Raw genomic sequence first — 23,963 nt, forward strand, 5'->3', positions numbered from 1 at the left:
GTTTCACAAAGGAAGTGTACGGTTATCGCACCATTATCCAGAAACTCTTCTATTCCAATACGTATTGGCTAACGTAAAGGATTATGCTAAAAACATGCCGGTTCTTGTATTTCCTTCAAATGCACAGCAGAAAATTTCAAATGGTGATAATAAGTGTAAAAAATTTGTACATCATTAGTATTGACACGTGTACTTGTTCATATTTATTGAGTGACCACGTTTCGCCGCCTAATAAATGTTATCGCACAGCGCAGGACACGCCTGCATGCATCGCAAGTTTCTGGAAAGTTATCGATGGTTCCATCCGCTCGCTGTCGCCAAACCTTGTGTAATCTGATTTCATGCATGCGCGACGCGAACGGCGTATAACTTTGTGCAAGACATGCGGGTCCCAGCGATTACTCTGAAACATTCGACGACTGATGTATGAAACGCCGGCGCGCTTGACCCGCCGATCAGATTTCCGACGATCGCCAACTGTGTTCACCGCTATCGTTGTGATTTAAGTGTAACTTGCTTTTGTGGGCGCAAGTTCGCGCAAAAAAATGCTACTTTCGCCATTCACCGTTTTGCTTTCTTCGCCATTTCTGACAGTATGTCGAGTGTTCAATAGCGCGCGCTACAATGAAGGCAGTGGAAGCCAGCCAGCCCATCACATGGTAAGTGAGCTCGGGAGCTGACCAACTGGGGCCCTATATACCGTAAAACCATTCAAATCCCTTTGTATGTGAATTTCCTGACGTCGAACTGAAGTAACCACCGGTAAAAGCATCGGGCAGTGACCCACAGCGTTGCCTGAACATCCCAATCAAACGCTCTTCTCATTATTGGAGGTCACTTTTGTTTGCTTTCAAAGCGAACAGTGTTGCCTTCTATTCCTTTCGGAATGGCGAAGCTTTCGGTTATTCCGAAAAAAAAAATCAGTTTTGTGCGGCATACTAATATATCTTTGATGCGTACCCGTCAGTTTGACGCGTTGAGTTTTCACGGATATGTGACGTTGCTTAACACACAGGGGGTGCAAAGTTTTGTGACCAATAACGGAGGGCTAACACCTGAAAAGACGTAGAATCGCAACAAATTAGTTTTCTTTTTTTGTGCACAAACATTGTGCACAATCATCATAGCGGATGAGTTTCCGCGGGGTTCGTGACGTCACGCGACAGACAGGCAAATGGGGGTTGACCTAAAAAATTTTAGGCAAATTGAGGAGGAGGCCCAACAACCTAAATCTTATACAAACTGTCTGTATTCTCATTGCGATATATTCCACTGATATCTTGCTCAACTCATGACAAGCTAGCCTAATCATCTGTAGCATGATGTCCTAAGCGTAGCGTAAAGCATAAATTGTTGTTCAACGGCGATAAATATTTTCAGGTTACCTGATGGATTACAACAAAGAAATGTAGATTGTACAGAGTAGATTTGTAGAAATGAGTAATTTTTTTCGAGCTCCGCTAGAGTGAAAGAGCATGATCTCCAAGTATTTTCTGTTGTGAAATTACCACTTCGCTGCAATTTAAGATGTCTGCGAAGTATTCCTGTATCGTTATGTGGTTGCAACTTATAATGTTACCTTGTATGTATCGTACTGGGGACTGTGCTTCTTTGAAATCGAAGTGAACTGTAAGTGACTGCTCTGTTCTCCTAATTGTAATTACTCACTGTGAAACTTTTTTTTGTTTTGAGGTACGTTCGTATAATAGCTTTATGTGAAGTATGCGCGAGCGCGTTCGGACATTTATTTCACTCTTTTATTATTCTATCTCCTTTTCTTGTGTTCTGACCATCCTATCATTGGTATGTGCCCTTAGTCTTAACGTCAGTGGTTAAAATTCAGCAGAAATATACTTCGTTGGAAACAACTTAATTAAGAGAACGAAGAAACTTTGTCCACTATAGCATTAAAGACGAATATGTAAGCATATCTACGCCTTACACCATCCTACCCCTTAATAAGGAGTCGGCTAGGCTCGAAAATGTCAGGTTAACAAGGCACTTTATTGAAGTTTTTACGTATTTTTATTGCTGTCTATTCTGTCTACTCGTTCATTTGTCTGAGCCAGCCTATACTTCTATGTGTTGTTTGCGTAAGAGAGAAGGAGTATAGGGCATCATCCATGATGCCAACTACAACACATTCTATACTTATAAAAATTACTATTCCCGTTTATCTCGCGATAACATTGCACGGTACAGTGCTTTCAAGCGATTATTTAGGGTGTAGTGATTACGAAACAGCATACTTGTAGCGGTGATCTGTTTGAATAGTAGCAATGATTTCCCTAACGCGCATCAGTGTCACTTTGTGCGGGAAAGGAGTGACATTACGCACAAAGCCTGGCAGCAATAAATAACAGAAGAAATATTTGGGAACATTAGCGAAATACGAACACCATTCTCAACAGACCAAAAGCAAAAGTACAGCACCTGCCACGCGAAAGAAAACGAGCAAATCAGGAAGACTGGGTTTCGGACTGCAGTTGGTAGAGACGCGTGGGAAAGCTTCTCGCGCTCAGCGGCAAGATCCGAGTTGCGCTTCCATCCGCAGCCGGATGCATTTCGTTTCACAGAAGTGTGCGCAGTCACGTTCGGAGGCAACGCCCATTCCGCGGTGCTGCGAACAGTGCACCGAGCACGTCTCTACGAGCCGCGCTGAGTCGCGTTGCAAGGCTGGCTGCCAGCTCCCACAGACAGAACCTGCTGCCGGGCACAGACGCATAAAATACATCAAAAAGTAAACAATGAAGTTGCCATGACCCTTTGAAATGGCACCAGAGTGCTTCTACATGTGAGTTCAAAAGTTGCCTGGAGAATCCGCCGAATAATGACCAGTAATGAAAGTAGTAAATGTTCTCCTGGAAGCTAACTTTTTATTCAAGATACTAAAAGATATATCCATGTCACGATTAAACCCGACAACGCAGCCTTTCATTGCATTTGTGTTGTGAAATTATTCGCCCTCATACTTTCATCTGTGAAGCTCGTGATCAACTTGATTGCGTGAGCGATCGTCCCAAATACAATTTTGTTTAATATTAATGCACCATATATGTTGACTACCGTATTTCCTTTTCATGCAATTGGGACAGTACTCTGAACTTTGCCTCTAAGGCTCCAAATGTTTTGCCAATTATTTTTTCTTCTGCATAATCACTAAATGACAACGAAACGTTAGGAATGGTGCTGACACTTTGTATAATTGACAAATAGGCAGCGAAAGAAAAATATTCTAGCCTCTTGCGCATTTATGCAGAGAGAGAGAGAGAGAGAGACAACTTCATGTAGTCGCCTGCAGAACGACACCACGACTAAATGGCGCCGTGACGCGGGCCCTGACGTCTTCTCAGCGGGTGGTCTCTACTCAACTCCAGCGCGTGTTAGTCCCGCGGTTGGTCGCCCTGGGGGGCAACGTTCCGTCGTTTCGCTCGGCCTTTGTCTTTCAAGAGCCGCCGAGACCTGCTGGACGGCCCAGGTTTGGCTTTCGTGGTCGTAGCATTCCGCCGCAGCCGCGAGTCGCGGAGGAATCGCTGTACTTGTCGAAGCCTCATTGGGAAACTTGGTGCAATCCCATAGGATGTGCGTCAGGGTGGCCCTCTCCCGCTGGCACACGCGGCACACATCACTCACATATAATTTAGGGTATAGATGAGTCATTAATACTGGGGTGGGTAAAGAACCAGTTTGTAATTGTCTGAACAGCACCGCCTCCGCTCGGCTCAGCCCCGGGTGCGGGGGTGGGAAAGTCCTTCGAGCCAGGCGGTGGAACTGGGTAAGTTCGTTGAACGTCGTCATGCGGTCCTTGGCACTACACCACGTTGGACGGTCGTTTGCAGCGGCGCGGTTGGTTAGCGCTCGCGCCACTGCGTGTGCCGTCTCGTTGTGGTTATCGTGCTTCTCGGACGCATCGTTGCCCGCGTGCGCCGGGAACCACTTGATTCTAACACACCGATTCTGTCGTTGCAGGTCAGCCGAGCACAGAACGCGCACAGCCTCACCACACACTTTGCCCTTTGCATAATTCCGCACTGCACTTCGGGAATCGCACAACACCGTCTGGCACCCGGGGTCGGCAATGGCCAGGGCAATGGCCACCTCCTCCGCCTGACACGCCTCGCGGACCCGTAAGCTCGCCGCTGCCCTCGTCGCGCCGGACGAAGCCTCGATGACGGTAGCTACGAACGCCGCGCAGTCTCCCTGGTATTCTGCCGCATCTACGAACTTTGCGTGCTCGTCCTTGGCGTGAAAGTCGATGAGGGCCTTGGCCCTCGCCGCTCTTCTCTCCTTGTTGTACTCCGGGTTCATGTTTCTCGGGATGAGGTCCACCCGAATCCGGCGCCGGGTTCCGTCCGGGACAGAAACGTCGCTACTCGCCGCTTTCGCTCCGGGCGTGAAGCCCAAGTATTGAAGTATGCGCCTGCCGGCTTCGGTCATAGAGAGCCGCTCCAGCTGGGCGGTCCGTTGCGCTTCCGCAATTTCGTCGAGGGTATTGTGTACCCCCAGGCTCAGGAGCTTGTTGGTGCTCGTACACTCGAATAGTCCGAGCGCCGCCTTGTAAGCTCGGCGTATCAGGGCGTCGATTTTATTCCTTTCACATTGCATCCAGTTGTGGAAGGCTGCAACGTAGGTGACGTGGCTGATTACGAAGGAGCGCACAAGCCGAGTCAAGCTTTCCTCCTTCATCCCGGCCTTGCGGTTGGCGACCCGTCTGATGACACGTATTGCGTTGGTAATCTTGGCTGTAAGGCGGGAAATAGTCTCGCCGTTGCCTCGTCGCTTGTCTATGATCATGCCGAGCACCCGGATTTTGTCGACCTCCGGGATCACGTGGCCGTTCCTCGTCACGATCTTGATGGCCTCGTAATCCCTCGCTTCGCTCTTCTTACGTCTGACGTATTTCGGTGGCAACACCAGCAGTTCTGACTTGCTCGGTGAGCAGATCAAACCGGAACCGTTCAGCTGGTCTTCAATCGCATCGACGGCTTCTTGCAGCGTGCTCTCAATGTGACCATCGCTGCCTCCCGGAACCCACAGCGTGATGTCATCGGCGTAGATGGTGTGCCGGACGCCCTCGACGCGAGAGAGTCGCTTGGCCACCCCGATCATGACGAGGTTGAATAACAACGGCGAGATGACCGAGCCTTGGGGGGTCCCGACACTGCCGAGCCTCTTCTCTTGGAGCCGTAGATCGCCGGCGCAGAGCTCGGTAGTCCGTCCCGTCAGAAAGTCCTTGATATAATTGTATGTTCTTGCGCCCATGTTGAGTCTGGACACCTGGGCTAGGATTGCAGAGTGCTTCACCTTGTCGAAGGCGCTCTGCAGGTCCAGCCCCAGAATGGCCTTGTTGTCTTTCGTTAGGGTATCTTCGTCAATTATATCTTTCTTCAACAGAATCATCGCGTCTTGGGTGCCGAGGGAACGCCGAAACCCGATGATCGTGGTGGGGTATAGTCCCGACTCCTCCAGGTAATCCTGCCACCTACACATGAGCACGTGCTCCAACACCTTGCCCACGCAGGACGTGAGCGAGATGGGCCGGAGGTTGTCCGTGTTCGGCGGCTTGCCTGGTTTGGGGATGAGTATGGTCTTGGCACTCTTCCACTGCTGGGGCAGTGACCCCGCACTCCAGCACTTGTTGTAGTAACCGGTGAGGTTTTCGATGGCCACATCGCTGAGGTTCTTGAGCGCTCTGTTCGAGATGTGATCCGGGCCGGCCGCTGACTTGCTGTTTAGTTCGTGCAGGGCCGCTCGCACCTCCTCGACGCTGATGTCGCGGTCAAGCTTCTCGTTGGCTTGACCGCCGTACTCAGGATGCCTTTCCGTGGGTGTAACCGGAAGATACTTGCTGTTTATGCGTCTGATTACTTCAGTTTCCCCGTTTTCCTTGACTGCTCTGTGAATGATCTTTGCGAGGCGGTCGCGTTGGTGGGACTTTGTTTTAGTCTCGTCGAGCAGATGCCGCATCAAGTTCCAGGTTTTGCCGCTATGCATCTGCCCGTCCGCAGCATTACAGATTTCGTTCCATTGTTGCGTGCAGAGCAGCCGACAATGAACTTCGATGGCGCGATTCAGCTCCGCCACCTTCTTCCTTAGGCGCCGATTTAGTCGTTGCTTCTTCCACCTGTTTAGGATAGATTGCTTTGCTTCGAATAAGTGCGCGAGGCGGCTGTCAACCTTGTCGACCTGCTCATCCGTTTCTATGATTTTGGTCGCCTCCTTGACCTTCCCCGCGATGTGAGCTGACCATTCTTCTATGTTATTGATTTCCTCCATCTCCGTTGGTAACAGGCTACGGAAGGCATCCCAATCCGTAAAATAATGTTTTCTGGTGTCCTCCGAGGCCTTGACCTCTTCCGGTATGATGACCTCTACGATGTAGTGGTCGCTGCCGAGCTCTGACCCCGTGTTGCGCCAGGAGATATTCCCCTTCTCCTCGTTCTTCACGAACGTGAGGTCCGGCGTCGTATCCCTGGACACAGAGTTCCCAATCCTTGTAGGATCAGTCGGGTCTGTGATGAGGGTGAAGCCCAGGTCTAATGTGTCTTGGAACAGGTCTCGCCCCTTGGCCAATTGCTTGTTATATCCCCATGCCGGGTGTGCCGCGTTGAAGTCCCCGCAGGCGACGAGCCTGTGAGTTCCCGCCACGGTGCTGGCTCTGTGAAGGAGCGTCTTGAATTTTTGCTTCCAGTGTGAAGGGCTACTGTAGACGTTAAGCAGAAAGGTGCTGTTCTTTTATTTCTTGCCCGTAACGACCTCGATGAGAGTGTATTCAATTTTACTATTGTGCAACTCGTGCTCAATGAAGGTGAGTCCCTTGCGAACCAATGTGCATATCCCTCTGCCTCCGCTGACCTTTGGAGACTTGGCGTATACGCGATAACCGGGTAGCGACACTGTATCAGTGCGAGTCTCTTGTATCATGATTATATCAGGCTTTTTTGCTACTTGTGTTATGTGTTGCTGCAAGACTGCCTTCTTGCTAGCGAAACCGTTACAGTTCCAGTGCCAGGTCACGAGACCCTTCACTGCTGTAGTTGTTGTTGTTGCTGGAGCGGCCATGATTGTTGCTGATTGTACTGCCGCGTTATTTGCTGTATTGCATTCGTTAACTGCTGACACGTCCGCTCGATGGCGGCGAACCTGTCGTTAATCATCGTGGTGAATGTTGTCTTAATATAATCTTCGAGCCCATCGAAGTGTTCCTCGATTTGGTCGACCTTGTCTTTCAGGTTGTCCACCCGGTCGTTGAGCTTGCGCTCCTTCAGGTTCTCGATCGCTCGTCTCTTGGGTGCCGGTTCCTTCTCAGCGGATGTTGATGGTAAAGCGCTGCTGATGCTGGGTGTTGGCTCACATGATACCGCTTGGGGCGTTTCGTTATTGGTGGAACGGGTCGTGAGAAGCTTCTTGATTTCCATGATCTCGTTTGCCATCTTGCTAATAGTGGCCTCTTGCCTACTGACTTTCGTCTCGAGCTCGTTGTTTTTGCGCCTGAGTGCCTCGTTGTCTTCCTGCAACATCCTCATCGCCTCGTCTTCCCTCGTCTTGCTCTTGTTGTTGCCATCGACGGTCTTGCTGGTGCTAATGGTCGTTGCGGTGGTCGTTGCGGTATTGGAGGTGGTGGTGGTGGCACCCCCCTGTGCTTTCTTGGCACCGTGCCTTGCTGCATCGGCCCAGCTCACGCGGTCACGTGACTGCGATCGCTTACGGCTAAGGCTACGCTGTCTACTCTCGCTGGCCCTGCGCTTCGAGACGGAACGTGACGCTCGGCGACCAGCTGGGCCGGCAGGTGTTGCGGTTGCTGACATCAGCGATGGAAATTCCTCAGCTCTGAGAGATGTTCGTTGTTGCTGCTGCGCTTGTTGTTCGGCCATCTTGCGCTCCCATTGTCTCCTTGTAACTACGTATGGGATCTTGAACCTATTCTTGCAAACCTTGTCACCGGTCAGATGTGGCCCTCCGCACAATCGGCAAGTGGGGGTACAACTATGGTCTTCCTTGGGGTCAACGGCCCCGCAAGCAAAGCAAGCCCTCACGTGAGGGTTTGGACAAACGTCGCGGCGGTGGCCCACCTTTCCGCACTGCTTACATACATCGAATTGTTTTCGATATAGGCTGCACTTGGTGAGAACGGGACCATAGCACACGTAATTCGGGACCTTCAGGCCCTTGAAAGCCACGATGACTGTGGTCGAGCTACCAATCCTCTTCGCGCCAAGTGCCAAGGGATTTCTCGAGTTTACAATGTTCCGGTCGATTGCGTCCGTGGAGTCCTCTATTGGGATACCTCTAATAATGCCTTTAACGGTGCCATATGGCGCGGTTTGATATGCGCCAACCACGTGTTCCTTGCCACCAATGCAGATCGATTTTATTTCGGCGTAACGTGAAGCACGTATATCGTCGGGGGTACTCACCACCATGATGTTTTGTTGCAAGTTGGGGCAGAAGGTGTCCGCTGCTCCGTCCTCCCTTGATACGTTCGCCGCCGTCATGATGGCTGATGCCACGGTGGCGGTCTGGGTCCTCGCCATGTTAAGGCCTCCCCGAGGCCGCACTATCACCTTGGTCTCCTCCCTCGGTAGCGCGTCCGGCATCCTTGCTGCCCTCGTCACCGAAGCTTTCACGTTCCTGGCAAAGTTCTTCGTCGTAGGTCTTGACTGGTGAGCGGCAGTCCCCTGGCTGGCCAAGGTCTTTATACGCCGGCCTACATGCGACCAGTCTGCATTGTCGTTGAATTCCTCGGAAGAAATTTCTTCCCCTTGAGTTTCAACACACATCTGGCTAACGCCGGAATTCGCCGGGTCCCGAACAATGGACGTCTCCATCTCGGTCGACATGTTTGTATAGCCGCCGCCCGAAGACGACGGCCTTTCCTCGCAGAGGATGGGCCTGGCTATGGGCAGATCCAAGCTGTTCGATTAGGCTTACTGGAACGGCGCCGGCCTCCACGGAAAGTCCCGGGAAATTGGCGAAAAATCGTACCTTTGGTAGCCACCGGTACCGGTTGATGACCCGCACTCTCACAGACACAGTGGTAATAGTTATACCGCGGTAAAAAATAATTAGCACTGCAAAATTGGTCATAAAATCCGGAGCCGATGTGAGCACGTCAGCTCAAACCATGGCTCATACCCGCAGAGTATATATGCAGAGTATTTTTCAAAAGGAAGGGTTTTGGGATTTTCCTAACAAATACGTATTGAGAGATGCTGAGCCCATAGGTCTTTGCCCTCTAGTGTAAATAAAGTAGAAAGACGCAATCACATCTTTAAAGCGAAGCTGTATACCTCTACCGTCAAAGGAAATTTTCGTGTCGTAAGCAAAAAAGCTCCCCTTGCGAGGGCCGATCCCGAAGATAGCGCAATACCGGCCCGCCCCACGGTGGAGATGAAGCAGGTGGTAAGCACTGCCCATACGTGGGTCGATCCCGAAGATAGTGCAATACCGGCCCGCCCCGCGGCGGAGGTGAAGCAGGCGTTAAGTACTGCACATACCTGGGCCCATACCGAAGATATTGCAATACCGGCCCGACCCGCAGCGGAGGTGGAGCAGGCATTGAACATTACCCATACGTGCGCCGATCCCGAAGATAGTGCATGGTCCGACCCGCGGCGGATGTGAAGCAGGAGTTAAGCACTCCCCATACGTGGGCCAATCCCGAAGATAGTGCAATGCCGGGCCGGTGCGCGGCGGAGGTGCAGTTCGCCATTAAGGGGCCCACATAGACAGGTTCGCTGGTCATGCTTCTTCACAGAGTGGAAGGGTAATGAGCTTTTTGTTTTGTTTTTAGACCTAACATGACGAACATTCAGTAAGTCCGCTTGCACAATAGATGCCTGTAAGAGGAGGAATAAAACATATTTCTAAAAACGAGCTGCCATTGCAATCGTCCGAGGTGGACTGCGTTCCTAGTTCGCGATGTAAAGGACCTGAGCCAATAGCCTTGCTCTCCAGATGATGCTGGTCTTAAGGGCTCGGGCTTGTGAGCTGCGTCTCCCACTCAGTGCTCGACGGTTGGTCCGGTGATGCGTGGCATCGCTGGGTTTTGCCCACATTCCCATACCATGTGGTAAAGGGTATTGCTCGCAGGGCAGAAGACGCACATACATACGTACAGCTAGCAGGATACATGGCGTGCAGCAGGGTGCCGCACGGCAATGCGCCAGTCTCTAATTTCCGGAACATCATCGCCTTTTCTACGGTCAGCTTGGGATGCGTGAGTGGGTAGGTCCTCTTGTCCAGTCTGTAATGGGTCAAGATGCCGGCGTATCTTTTCGGGCCACCATCGTGTGGGTCTGCCGTGGTTTGTGAACCCAGTGGGATGGCCCAGAGATTGTTATCTCAGGAAGTGGCTTGAACAGCTACATTACCCGCCAGGGAGTCATGTCCCGGAGCGCAGTCCATGTATATTTCTTGAAAATTGCCTAGTTTCTCGACGCTGCTCAAGGCTTGTTGGGAAATGTGACCCTTTCGGTAATTTCTTACCGCGCCGAGACCGGCACCATCCTTCTGAGTATGATGTCCAGGATACGGAGTACGCACCTTTAGTTTGTTGACTACGTGTAGGGTCAATGTTTGGTACGGTGTTTCCTGGGGAGGCTGCCCGATCATTCCGTAAGGATTACGAGCGCCGACTTTTCCGGGCAGCATGAGAGACCGCAGCGGTGTAGATAACACTCGGTCCTGTCGATGGCTTCATACAGGGACTCTTGTTGCTCGACCACTGATCCCGTGCACATGGTCAGGGCGACATGGTCAGGTCCACATGTCAGGTCGCCCACATGGTCAGGTCGTCCACGTACACTGCGTGACGGATGCCCTCGATGTTCTCCAAGAGGTTCGGCTAACCCCTCATTGTTATATTAAACATCAATGGGGAGATAACCGACCCCTGCGGGGTTCCGTCCTGCGGCACTTGAATCTTCTCGGCCCTGAGGTTCCCCAGGCCAGGAAGTCGCTGACGTAGTTGTACGTCCGTGCACCGTCCGCAGTTGATATGTTGTAGGCTGTTAGCACTGCTTAGTGCAGACGTTGTCGAATGCCCCCTTCACGTCAAGGATACGAATGTAAAATATATAAAACCCCACAGCCCTGTTTATGTTAATAGTTTTCAATCAGGCAACACACGTGTTGCGTGCCTCCTGAGGTAACTTCTTGCATTATGGGAACGGGTATTATTCGATTGTTGTTAATAAAAACCAATTTGCTTACCGCCTTATAATTCGCAGCATTTAATGTATATATCACTTTCCCTCTACGCGAATGGGCATTACAAAATCTGCAGCACTTCGTTTTGGTTTCTGATTTAGCATAGCACGGAAGCATCTATACAAGGCATAAGTTCACTTAGAGAAAGCGCTTGCAGACGCGCTTTTCATTCCTTTAAGTGCGTTTTACATTGAATCTTTACTATACTTGACACGTAATATTTAGCACCAGTGGACACAGGCAATAGACAGAAAGAAGGGAACAGAGCGGGCCCTAGTAGAACGCCAAGTTGAAGGTGCATACCAAGTCTAATAAACGGTCACAGACATCCCTTGGCTTCAAATATAGCGGCACCCTCGTCGCCTTCTTTGTCAGTGACGCGCACGGCATCAGTCTAATGATTTTCGCTTCTCAAGCACCTGTTTAATACTCTCCGAATAAGTGCTCTCCGGGGTGGACGGCGCTAGAGGTTTTATTGGGAACAAAAACACGTGAGCCGTTCAATGATTTGTTCGAGTCCCGCAGGAGTCTGATTAAGGTATGTCACCGATTCTAATGCTAATGTCACTGCTATTCCAATTCCAATGCTACTGAGCTTTTGTAGATCCCCGCTCTTCCGTCCCCCAATACAGAAGCAGCATAACAATTTGTTGCATCGGTGTCTAACTGAGAGTGACCATATCCTGATATTGATAGTGATGGTGATAGTGACGTCGTTATCCTTAGGTAATGTACATATGCATTGGGTGTTGTTTAGCGTGCCATCTTAATGCGCAATTAAAAACTCAAGCTATTGCTCGGTGATTAGTACTCTGTGAATTCAACTACATTAAAATCAAAAGTTCAAATGAGGGATTTCGCACACTACAAGCTAGAATTTTGCGAGAAAGTTGAAGAGTGGTGTGTTCAAGTGATTCGTTTTCCGAACGCGTGCTCGCAAACCACTTTTTCTGAAGGGGCAATTAATGAGAGAGTTCGCATTCTCCAGTTTCTTTCGGGGCTTGCGCATCATTCTGCACTTCTGCAGGCTACACGTATATTTATTTCTATCGAGTACAACAAAGCTCTCGATGTCTGCCAAAATTTAGTGCCATAAAAAAAACGCCCTCGTTGAGCAACCAACGCTTGGGGCAGAGCTAATTATTCTTCCCCTCGCTCTTCTTTTTTTTCTTTGCAAAACAAACTTCGACTGGCGTCTTCCTACCATCGATGTCAAGCTGGTTGAATCCTGCAAATGGGAAAGCAGCGTTTATTTCTTTGCACTTCATATGCTTTCAGGTTTCAGCTTTCGAAAGCAATTTAAACAGCAAGGTAGCAGCAGTGGTTGCAAATGGCTGAAAACAAAGGACGCGTTCAAGCTCTTATGAATGTAATTAGGAATTAACGAGAAATGCCAAATAATAAAAAGATGAACCCAGAAAAAAAGATAGAAGCGGTTCCATGCAAAATTCACCGTCACATTTAGCTTTCGCTAAGCCGATCAGGAAAATGTTTATGTTTGCTTCTCTTGTTCTTTGTTTAGGAGGCGGTAGCCTGGATATCATTCTTATGACACCCCTCAGAAACTGTCTGTACTTTTTAGTGCACTGATGAAAAAAAAAGCATTGAAAAGTTTGCAAATTGAAATCGTTCTTGCCAAATTTGCGCGGTTATGTTTGAGGATCCTCGCTTCAACATGAATCGCAATACACTTGCGGACACAAGGCACACCTATTGCTGCCTCAGATAAATAGGCACATTTGCATAGAAAGCTACTGAGACCGTGAAAGGCACACGACCATTTCTTTCTTCCAGACGTGGCGAGGAAGTACCCTAGTTGGAGAGTGAAATCCAGCGTCAGAGCACTGACGAGAAAATAATCTTGCCAAGAGTATTCATATTATGCATTATGGCACATCTCAACGCAGGAGATCGCACGGTGTCAGCCATGGACAAAGAGACTGAAAACAAATTAATTGTGAGAATCAAAACTCAGCCATCGTTCGTCTCTTGCGGCTGATTTTTCCCAAGTAGGCGCTGCGGGTATACCTAAAAAAGAATGTAAAGAACAGCGAAGAGAGTAGTTCTTTGTTTTTCTTTTAGCGTCTTCCAATAATGGAGTCATAAACATTATAGCGATTTACTGTCAGAGTTTCTGCTGAGGCAAGATAGAAAAAGAGGCGCACTACCAAGGCCTGATATTGTTAGGCAAACAAAATTTCAAAAGCGGTACATGATGGTGACCCACGATAATGCTTGGCTGATTTATTTTACCTTGTTGTGAAGTGCCGAGGAAGTCCCTTGTTTGCTTCGCTAGTTTCATAAGTCAGATGATACTAAAGTTAAGAAAGGGCTGTGGCTCGGCGAAGTTGCTGTAGGCTGTGCCCTGTAAGAGCATCATTAGGTGAACACAGATGCCATGACATATGAGTGGAATTTATTACTGGTGCATTTGTGACGTCTTGGTGGTATCATTATTTGACACATGGAACGGATACCCAGAAATGAATGACTAACGCAGTCTAATTGCCTTATACCAACATGCATTAGGAGTAATCTTTCCGTCGAGGTTACACCCACCTTGCTGATTTCGAGCTTGAGAGTTTTATCACAGCCGTGGAGGTCACGTTTCGATGGCGGCGAAATGTGAAAACGCCGGTGTGTCGTGATTTTGGGGCAAGGTAAAGTGCTTCTGATAGTCAAAATCAATCCGGAACCTTTCAGTATGGTAGGCCTCATAATTATGTTGCGCTTTTGGCACGGGAAAAGCCTAGAATTAGTTTTCAAGCGATTTCGTTCCTTCTCTGGTAAAAGCACGCGCCAGCAGAAGACGTTTACGCGGTTGGGCAAGCACGGCTGTGCTTGAAATCACTGATCCACCTTTAAACATTCCGGCAGAGTGTCTTTGTGTATTTTGTGCATGGATCATCCATGCGTCGGCGTTGCGTTGCCGAGTGCCCTAGTAGACACCAGGCAACACTGCACCGAATGCAAATTGTACTCTGATCAGAGATGGGTATCGCGATTCAACATCTCTGTGGAGGGGGTGGGGGGAGTGGGGCAAAGTATATATGGTAAGTCTTGCATAACGGTTGCAAATGAAATATTGTCACTGGGGGAAAATTATTCTGCTTATTACTTCGACTTTGGCGCTCAGACTGCCACTGCTGCTGCGATTGCCAGATGCCACCGAGATTTATTCATGAGACGTACTCTGAAAAGGCCATCGTGCAGTGAGCATGACCGTGGACGGAAGCAAACGAAACAGATAAAATAATGCATCGTATAATTTCTCCAATTTTCTTAGCTCTCTCCTTCCCTTACATTCGTTGTACACGCACATGGATGACACCTGTAATATTTAAAAAAAAAAGCTGCTGAAAGACGACAAACGTAGCCGAAAATCATGACTTCCCAGAAACATTGTTTCTTCTCGAGCCTAGGAGGAGGCGCATGTATAAAGGTGAGTCTGTGAGCCTGAGTGCACGTGTCTGCATGTTTATGCTTGTTCTCGTTAAGCATAAACCAGCAAGGATTCTTTTCTAAATTCCTTGTCTTATTGCTGGGTACGTTTCGGTGATCTCAGAAATTTTAGGTTTCCTGTGGAACACATTCTCATACAAGTACGTTTTCAGCTGAAGTTCCTGTGGCCTCGAGATTTGCCCCAACGTGCGTGTCGCATGTCCGCGCCAAATACTTTGAGCATCGCCTGCAGTTGACACTAATAGTATTCTTATGGAACATGGAAATGAATACTAAGCAAGTAACAGCTAAGAAGGTTGCACGAAGCAGAAAAAAAAATGTCGACGAGCCTTCATAGCACGAGAAAATTGCAGACAAGTTCGGACGTGCCGTATATCGATACACAGAAATTACCAGTGCAAAAATTAAATAACTTATTGATTTCTAACCAATCTCATCATTAGGTGAATATGCTAGCATCCTTTGAATGAGCATTCATCTTGTATGAGCGATTTAATGTTTTATGGCGCATACTTAAGGATTTTATATTTTGGAAGACTATATGACAGGCACGTTTATTTACAAACAGCTGATATTTACTTTACCCTCCTGTGGTCCGTGCGTTGCTTATATTTTGGTATACGGAAAACTATACGCCTGTTTTTTGTTTAAAAGGTCATATGCCCGATTTTAATACAGAATCAAAACTGATATAGCTATCAACCCATGGCCATGACACCTGGCAAACGCCAAGACAGGCATCCATAAAACATCTATAGTAAAGCAGCAGGAAACCTACCTATCACACGACAACGTAAGGACCCTCAACGTGTCAGAGTGAAAGCCGATGACAGCGCTCCTTTCGAATTCTGTACAAATTATGTGTTCCAATTGCTTCAACGAGCTTTCCAAGCTAGCCTAGTTCGCGAAGACGTGGTGATGTACTTGCGCAAATGTCGATCATATCCAGGATAAGAAAAGAAGAAAATCGAAGAGAAAGGCGTCTTGGATGAAAAAAAGCAGACGGCCACGCCAGATGACGAAAACAACGAAACATGCTGGTTATGCCTCAGCGAGCTCTCGATGCATTCTGCATGTCTCCCCTTAATGGCCAAATGATGTTTCACACACCTTTTATCAAAACGGATGCAGCTAAAGATATTTAAAGAAAAGGAAGGTTCTCAAGCCGCGATTCGAACAAACCTAATGCGTAGCATATCACTACCAGAGCACGGGTGTGGAGACAGTTTTTCGGATTTCCTTTCACTTCCACATTGCCTCGAACAGCTACCTCAGAATACTTTCTGTCCATTTTCATAGCCATGAAGAGTTCGAACAGAATTGACGTTCGAATAGGCACAGAAGCTCTCGAAAAACTTGTAACACAGCCATTCGCCTGGCGCGCTACAGGGTCCACGAAGCGTCTTGTAGCCTGTTTCATAACGCAGCCCTGCGTTCTGAGGGCCGACTTAAGGAAGAGGAAAGTAAAATATGTGGTGTACGCAACATTTGTATGCTCCTTGAAAAACAATGCTCACCTCTCTTCACGCACATTTTACGATAATGTTAAGTTGATGGAAACAATGCATTTGTTAGTTTCATTAGTTACTGCGTGTCTCACCCGCATACTTTCTATGCTCACAAGGTTCCCCGCATTGAGCCCTAATTAATCATTACGCCAGAACAGGCGTTTGAAGTGCACATTGCAGCTTTATCATAATTGTATATATTTTATTATCAAAATAACATATACTTCCCTGTATTTATTTTACTCCTGTTCACCAATTACACTAAAAAAGTAATAGACGGCGCCGAACTCAATCTCATTGAAGAAGTAAGAGGCAACGTGCGAAACTGGTATTAAACAAAGTGCCACGAGGTTAACACCGAATGAAAAAGTTATCTTGCGCATTTCCTGTTGGTTTGTTCTAAACTTCGTACTTATTTGACCCACAGGACAGCGCATTTCCTGTTGGTTTGTTCTAAACTTCGTACTTATTTGACCCACAGGACAAACTAAAATGTTTGGGGAAAAAAATGGCTGTGGCTTAGCTAAGGTCAAGCCCAGAATGCGAAGCATACTAGCCCTTATTTTAGTTGTTGAACCACTGTTTAGCCTGGTGAACTGCTGTTGCTCGGCTGGAGATACGTCCTGTATAAAAGAGCGCGCCGCTCTTTTATACAGCTGTTATGACGCCAGTGCCCTAGCGGGAGGAACGGGAGTTAGGCCGCAGCACCGGCTGTGCGACCGCAGGCGAGCGCAAGAGTTGAACCCGACTTGCAGCTGTTGTGACGTCAGTGCCGTAGCGGGAGGAGCGGGAGTTAAGCCGCAGTACCATCTATGCGACCGCAGGCGAGCGCACGAGCGAATGCGAAAGCATTAGTATGCAATCGAACGCCGCTGAGTAATTCTTCGAGCTATGAACTCCTCGCGGACAAGCGAGCACGTTTAGACGCTAGGCGCGTTATGATTTGGCTTTACCGAGGCGCAGTACGAGTTGAGCCTCCGCTTTTGCAGCTCTTATGACGTCATATGGTAGCTACACGGCCGCGCGCGGCGCAGCAAGGAAGAGCGTGGTTGTGCGGCTAGTATGCTTCGCATAAAAGTCTACAAGAGCCTGTTTATAAGGCTTACATCAACCTAAATAAAACGCCGAGGCGCTGATTCGTTGCTTATCAGTGCTCTCGCTTTCGGTATGGCTTTTATATGCTAATGCAAAAGAAAAATTGCTGTAACTATTTCAAGTTTCTTTTCTGGGACGAATCTTGTCCCCAACAGCGCTGTTCCTCCTTTCCTATAGTACCTACTTGCTTACGAGTGTCTATAATATGTTGCGCCACTCCCCTGCACTACCACTGCTGTTGGGATAAGAGGAAACATTTCGCGAGGCTAATGCTGCTTCGCAAAGTAGAATGTGCTGAGCATTCTTGCTTTACGCTTACATTTGACATTGGTGGTTAATTTTATGCGAAGCATATTACGAGAGCTCAACCCAGCTCCTCAGGCGCGGCGGTGTCGCCTTGAAACCACGTGACACCGTGACGTCACGACAGAGGAGAAGTGGCTTTGGCTCAACTCTTGCAAGACGGGCTGGGTGGGAATCGAACCAGGGTCTCCGGAGTGTGGGACGGAGACGCTACCACTGAGCCACGAGTACGATGCTTCAAAGCGGTACAAAAGCGCCTCTAGTGAATGCGGTGTTGCCTTAGAAACGAGCTGTTTCTAAGGCGTGCGTCTCTTGCTCAGGCGCACATTTCGTTGCCGCGCCGAACGCTGCTTTGCTCGACGCTCACCGCGTCCAATGCGGGGCGCGTAGTCGCTGCCCTGTAGCCCATTGTCTTACACCCCTTGGCGGGTCGACGGGAACGCTGTCGCGTTCCACTCTTGAAGGCGAAGCAGAGTAACGCATGAGTTGTTTCTTCGTCTAGCCGAACCAAATATAGCCAAGCAACAGCAGTTCACCAGGCTAAACAGTGGTTCAACAACTAAAATAAAGGCTAGTATGCTTCGCATCCTGGGCTTAACCTTAGCTAAGCCACAGCCATTTTTTTGATCCTGCTCTACTATTGTTATAATTACTATTTGTTTTGAAAACATATATACACATGGCAGGAAAGGGAAAGCAAAGAGCAGCCAGGCAGCTGCCACCGGGAGGAGGAGAACACCTGCCTACTCGTCAGAAAGGAGGAGACAGAAACATAGAAATTAAAGATAGGAAGAAGCGGACGAACGAGGAAAAGTCTTAGATGACAAATCTCAAAGAATTACGGAGAACACACACAGTGCACATCACACACTATTGTTTGCTGGTAAGCGTAATTGTCCCACTTTTTTTGGCGAATGTGTTCCTTTCTTCCCTTTTCTTTTTTTTATTTAGGAATGCATCATGTTACCGCGCAAACGACAACAGACAAGGAAAGAAACACACAGGACAGTTCCTCGTCCATTGTCGCTTGCACGGTTATATGATGCATTCCAATATCGACCACGAAATAGCCCGCCTCTCCCTGTTAATTTTTTTTATTTAGCCGGTTTTCATTACCTTCAACATTTTTCACTCAGATTTATATGCAGCTAAATGGGCTACGTAAACATGCGAGCTCATCTGCCAGAATATCAGGTCAACGAAAGACTCTTCTGGTCTAAGCTAGGGTAAATAAGCGGGAATTGCTTTGCAGTATTGTACCATGCACAAGGTATTTATCGGCGATGTTATTTCTATAGTATTGATAAAATACGCTTCGTGCTTTCACCTTCTAACAAAAAAAGAAAAGCGAAATATAGGTCTTCACAACGGTATCACAAAAATTTCGGATGGGCAGGATGGGTGTCTTCTCTCGGCAAGCCCCGCAGCGGATTCTTGAATAAAACTTTCCATCTTTCTCAAACATACTGTAACTTAAAATTAAATGCTATGAAAACTGCCCTTACGCTATGACATTTCAGCTGAATGCCTTTATAACGAAGTGTTTTGGACCTCAAAAAAAAAAAATAAATCGTTATAAAGGCCATTTCATTGCAAAGGTCACGGAAAAAAGTGTGCTATTTCAGTGTTGTTCATTTTTAAGGTGTTTTGGTGTGTGCAGCTTGACTTCATTGAGTACATATTGCTTTCCGGCATGAAAATTGTACAACCGGGTGCTGTCGCGCGTAGACGCCAAGAGAGATGCGTGACTCTGACGCCAAGCAACATCGAGGGATAACGGTGTTGACAGACTGACGTGTCTCATTAGGCTGATGCTGACGCCAGCTCTACTGTGTACACGATTTTCTCCCAACGTGACACTCTTTCAGGCTGCCGATGTCGTGAATCCCAGACTGTCGAGTGTCCGCTTTCCAGGCGGGAGATGATGCGCGCGGCGTCTGCATTTGTATTTTTTTTCGCGCGTTATATGTCCGAGCGTATCCGGTGAAGAAACGTTGGTCTTTTTTTTCGTTGCATTTTCATTACCGCACATCAAGGGCAAAGTGATCGATGTTTAGAAGCTACCTTGGAGTTTTTATTATAGGTTCCTTGGCATTTCCTGCTATAGATTTTATGACGTAAAGGTGCTTTTCCGCATTGCGTGCTCAATGGACACCGGAAGCTATATGCGTATGAAGGCATATCCGTTTCCGCCTCCTGTCGATCCAGGCGGAATCTGGCAGATAGGGGATTGGTGGCTGACAGGTGACTGTCATTCCTATGCTATGAGTGCTTAACCGAAGCGAAATAATTGACGTGCATGCCAATGGTACTGCTTGCAATATCTTAATATTCAGGTACATAAGTGCTCGCGTTAGTTAGTACTAATATGCAGATGTGATGCTAACGTTTCCAGGCAGCTGGCCCAATGTTGACATTTTGTCTACCATTGATCCGCAGAGTAAGCTTTTTGGCCAGTTCACACACTTCATGGGTCATGGTAGAAGAGCACTTCTTGCTTTGAAGAAGTTTTTCGAGGACACCAACTTTTTGGGGAAATATTAAGTTTCAGTTGATTCTAGTAAGCTAAATGAGTGATATGGGAGTTGTTCTGGGTTAAAGATTTATTTATGAGGTGATCGTGATTTTTACGCAATGTGTGATGGTGCTCTGTGCTTGCAGTGTAAGTACATGTGTGTTTGGATATTCAAAATATGTGTCTTTATATATGCAAATGTGTACTGAAGGTATGCAAGAAACTTTGCGATTTATGTTCTGTTAGACTGTATAGTTCTTATTCATCTGGTGCACTACTGAGTGCCATATTTTGTGTCATTATTCTCGCATTTCACGCAAACTTCTTTCCTTTGCTAAGTGACGAGGAGTGCCGCCATGAAGACGCCAACCTCTCCTAATATTTCTTTCAATATTAAAACATAAATAATGACGTACGGTGGGATAAGGAAAAAGAACAAGCGCGATAAAATACACGAATCCAATAAACGTCGCAGTTTCGCCCAAAAGGCGAAGCAACGATTGCGATAGCAAATTGGTACACAGCTATATGAAGTACGGATAGTAGATTAATCGGCCCTATAAACTTGGAAACATTCACTTACTGAATGAATTAACAAGCATGGTGTCAGGCTGCACAAGCAAACTTGAATACATCAGACTTGGTGAGTGCGGACAGTCGCTGTGAAAACGCTGGCAGCAGCAGTGAGCGAAGTGACCGCGCAGTCTATCGCTTCAACGAAAGAACGGCGAGAAGACAGCGCGCACAATGGTATGATCCGTCTGCAGATACCTCTCAAGACACGGCACGCGCGACCGCGCGAGGCCTTGCAAACTACAAACTTCATAAAAAAGTTTTTCCGGGCGTGAAGGAAGTCTGCAACTGGATGCAAAATTGCCGTTCGACTGGCTGCTCGAGACACTTTGCGAGTATACGCGGGTTTCTTTCACGCTCGGAAAAATGCTTTCATGTAATAAAAAATTATGGGGTTTTACGTGCCAAAACCACTTTCCGATTATGAGGCACGCCGTAGTGGAGGACTCCGGAAATTTTGACTACCTGGGGTTCTTTAACGTGCAGCTAAATCTAAGCTCACTGGTGTTTTCGCATTTCGCCGCCATCGAAATGCGGCCGCCGGGGCCGGGATTCGATCCCGTGACCTCGTGCTCAGCAGCCCAACACCATAGCCACAGAGCAACCACGGCGGGTCGCTTTCATGTAGCACGTGTTCAGCAACAGAAAGCTATATCGGAAGTTTTTCATGTTGCTCTACAATTTTCTCATTGACGCTTTTTATCCAATTATAATATTTGAGAGGTTGAAGTAATAATCAAGACTAATTATCTTAGGCCGAATGACATAAAAGTTATTTGAGTATCTCCAAGCGACGGCAAACATTACCTTGGTTTTGTCCAGCTACGTGGTATTCGCATACTTTTAAACTCTGGCTAAAGTTAGCCGGGACACTCTGTATATGGTAGAGCAGTAAGTAAGAGCAAATTCTATCCAATTCTGATACTGAGCATGTTATTAGTGAAGACGCCCGGCCAATGACAAATAGCACTTACGAACAAAATGGTTCCTGAATATGGCTACAGGTATTCACTTTCGAAATGTATAATACAAGGAGTGTACAGAAATCCTTTCCAAAAGCTTCCACGTCGTGGTTCACCCATTGTATGTTCCGCAGAGAGTGAAATGATAAGTGAGAAGGTGGGGAGAAAACAAGGCTGAGCCACGTCCTCTAAGCTGCACTGGGGAAGAGTCTAAACAATGAGCTCCACATTGAGGGCAAGAAGGTAGCATGCAGAGCCTTTCGCGTCCAATAATTGTGCGCCGTCACCACTGTCAAAGCGACGACAGTTCGCTGTAGGCAAAGATAATCTAAACATAATTTAAGCACCCACATTATGGACTTTATTATATATAGCGAGTGATACAACATGTAAAAGAGACATAGCCTTGCTGTATTTCGGCGGCGCTCGAGGTTTTGGGGGTTCAGGGATGACTTGAGTTTTGTGGCCCTAGTGTGGTGAGAGTAGTCGGAGTGAATAAGCCTTGCCCTCGATTCTTTATGGATTTAAGTGCTATTGCCAAGTTAGATTGGTATGGGTGCCACACTGAGCATGCGTGTACCAGTTTGCGTAGGAAAAGTGTTAAGTATGCTGGTAATTTACTCAAGGCGAATAAAACGTATAATAACGCGCATGTAGCACAGAACACAATTGGCAACATTGATAATGTTGCAAATGTGTGAAGACCAATCGATGTTACTGGACAATTTAACACCTAAAAACTTATCCGAAGTGAAGGAACAATATTAAGAACCGGCGACAACGTATTTAGCTGAAATAAATTATTGGCGGCAGCGGAAAATAAGTAGCGATGTTTTCTTGAAGCTGAAAGACATTAGAGAATTATTACACCAGGATTCAATTGTATTAAGGCCGGAATGGAGAGCACGAGATTCAGCGTTGTTAGTAATAGGATGATAGATTGTGCAGTCATCAGCAACTAAACAAACTATCGAAAAATAACCTCTCGGTAAGTCATTAATGTATATTAGGAAAAATAGTCGTCCCACGACCTTGCTTTGCGGCACGCGGGAGATTTCGGGTGATACATTGATGCCTTATGTGCACTCAACGCTTCAGTATATCTTCTGGGACGCCACTTACAATCCTTAATTTATCTAAATTGTGGTGGTATTATAGTAGGGAGTATACTTGTATCAACTTAAGCGATTAGAGTCCAGCCTGCATTCAGCATATGCGGCCGCGCCAACCTTCAAAGGCGAATATGTAACCTACTCATGGACAGGTACGACAAAAAAAATTCATTCTGCATGAAAAAAAAAACAAAAAACTGGTCTCCAATCCATGCTGTACAAGTCATTCGTCAGCGAAGCTCTTAGGCGACAACTAGTACGAATACCTATTGCGACGTAGCTTGAAATTATTCACATGGTGACAGTCACGAGCACTTTACTTAATTATTAGCCTAAGGTGTTTCAACGGCTTGTGACTTGGCTTGCGCCGCTACTTCGTGCACCTACGAAAAGCGGACCAGGGACAAAAGAAATGCACTTAACCACAATTTTTCTGCACCTCACATGCACATTGCTCTTTAGGATTCCTCAGTATACGTGCCCTTCCCATAGAACTGTCATTGCAAATCATTTACTAGGCGGGTTCTTCTTTCAGGTACGAAAGTGTACTTGCATCACTCCCTGCTTTGTATGCTTGCCGCTTCTCGGCCTCCGCAGCTTATGCAACCGTAATCTTTACCGGGAAATGCTTGCGGCGAACGCTATGCGCGAAAGCGAGCTTTCTGGTTCTTTTTTATTCCCCCGCGCGGCAGGCGCTGCCGCTACCGCGGATGCGCGGAGTGAAGCGCCATCTGCTGGTGCTCCAAGGAACCCAATGGTGATTGCGGGGCGCGACTGCTGAGCTTTTTTTTTTGTTATGGACACGTCAGACCCATTAGGAGTTAGAGATATGCAGCTTTGCTGTGAAAAGTATTTATGAGGCAGCAAGCCACTACAGCCACCACAGCAGGAGCAGCCGGAGCGGCCAGCGTTTTCGGCCGGTGGAATGCCAGCCGCCTTGTAAACACATTGCAAGCTTCAGTGTGCTTTCCATGAATATTTATATTGAATTAAATGCAATTCTGGGGTTTTACGTACCAAAACCACGATATGAATATCGGGTACGCTATAGTGGGGCACTCGGGAATATTTCTGACCACCTTTGATTTTTTTAACGTGAGCTCTAACCGAAGCACAGTTGATTTTCTGAGTAACCATAAACTATTAGACGGTCGAAAACATATTGCTCAGAAATTTAAAGCACACATCATTAACAAAACCAATATTTTGTTACATATGCATA

The 23,963-nt window shown here is 47.4% G+C and overlaps 1 protein-coding gene and 1 long non-coding RNA gene across 2 annotated transcripts in view; both read right to left on the reverse strand.

The window, feature by feature from the left end:
* Positions 1-3,438: 3,438 nt before the first annotated feature.
* On the reverse strand, positions 3,439-8,840 carry LOC135901354 (uncharacterized; the record flags this gene model as incomplete). The annotated part of the gene is given in 2 exon segments (XM_070536473.1): positions 3,439-6,982; positions 7,144-8,840. Coding segments are annotated over 2 exon segments (5,241 nt in total), but the record flags the coding sequence as incomplete, so codon positions are not given.
* Positions 8,841-12,313: 3,473 nt separating this feature from the next.
* Positions 12,314-23,963, reverse strand: part of LOC135901366 (uncharacterized) — a 32,602-nt gene continuing 20,952 nt past the window's right edge. Inside the window, exons 3-4 of the long non-coding RNA XR_010564113.1 lie at positions 13,465-13,576; positions 12,314-12,439 (exon numbers count right to left, since the gene is read on the reverse strand). This is a non-coding gene — a long non-coding RNA (uncharacterized lncRNA). The remainder of the gene's footprint in view (positions 12,440-13,464; positions 13,577-23,963) is intronic.

Source organism: Dermacentor albipictus, chromosome 3 (genome assembly GCF_038994185.2).
Source record: "Dermacentor albipictus isolate Rhodes 1998 colony chromosome 3, USDA_Dalb.pri_finalv2, whole genome shotgun sequence".
Lineage (NCBI taxonomy): Eukaryota > Metazoa > Arthropoda > Arachnida > Ixodida > Ixodidae > Dermacentor > Dermacentor albipictus.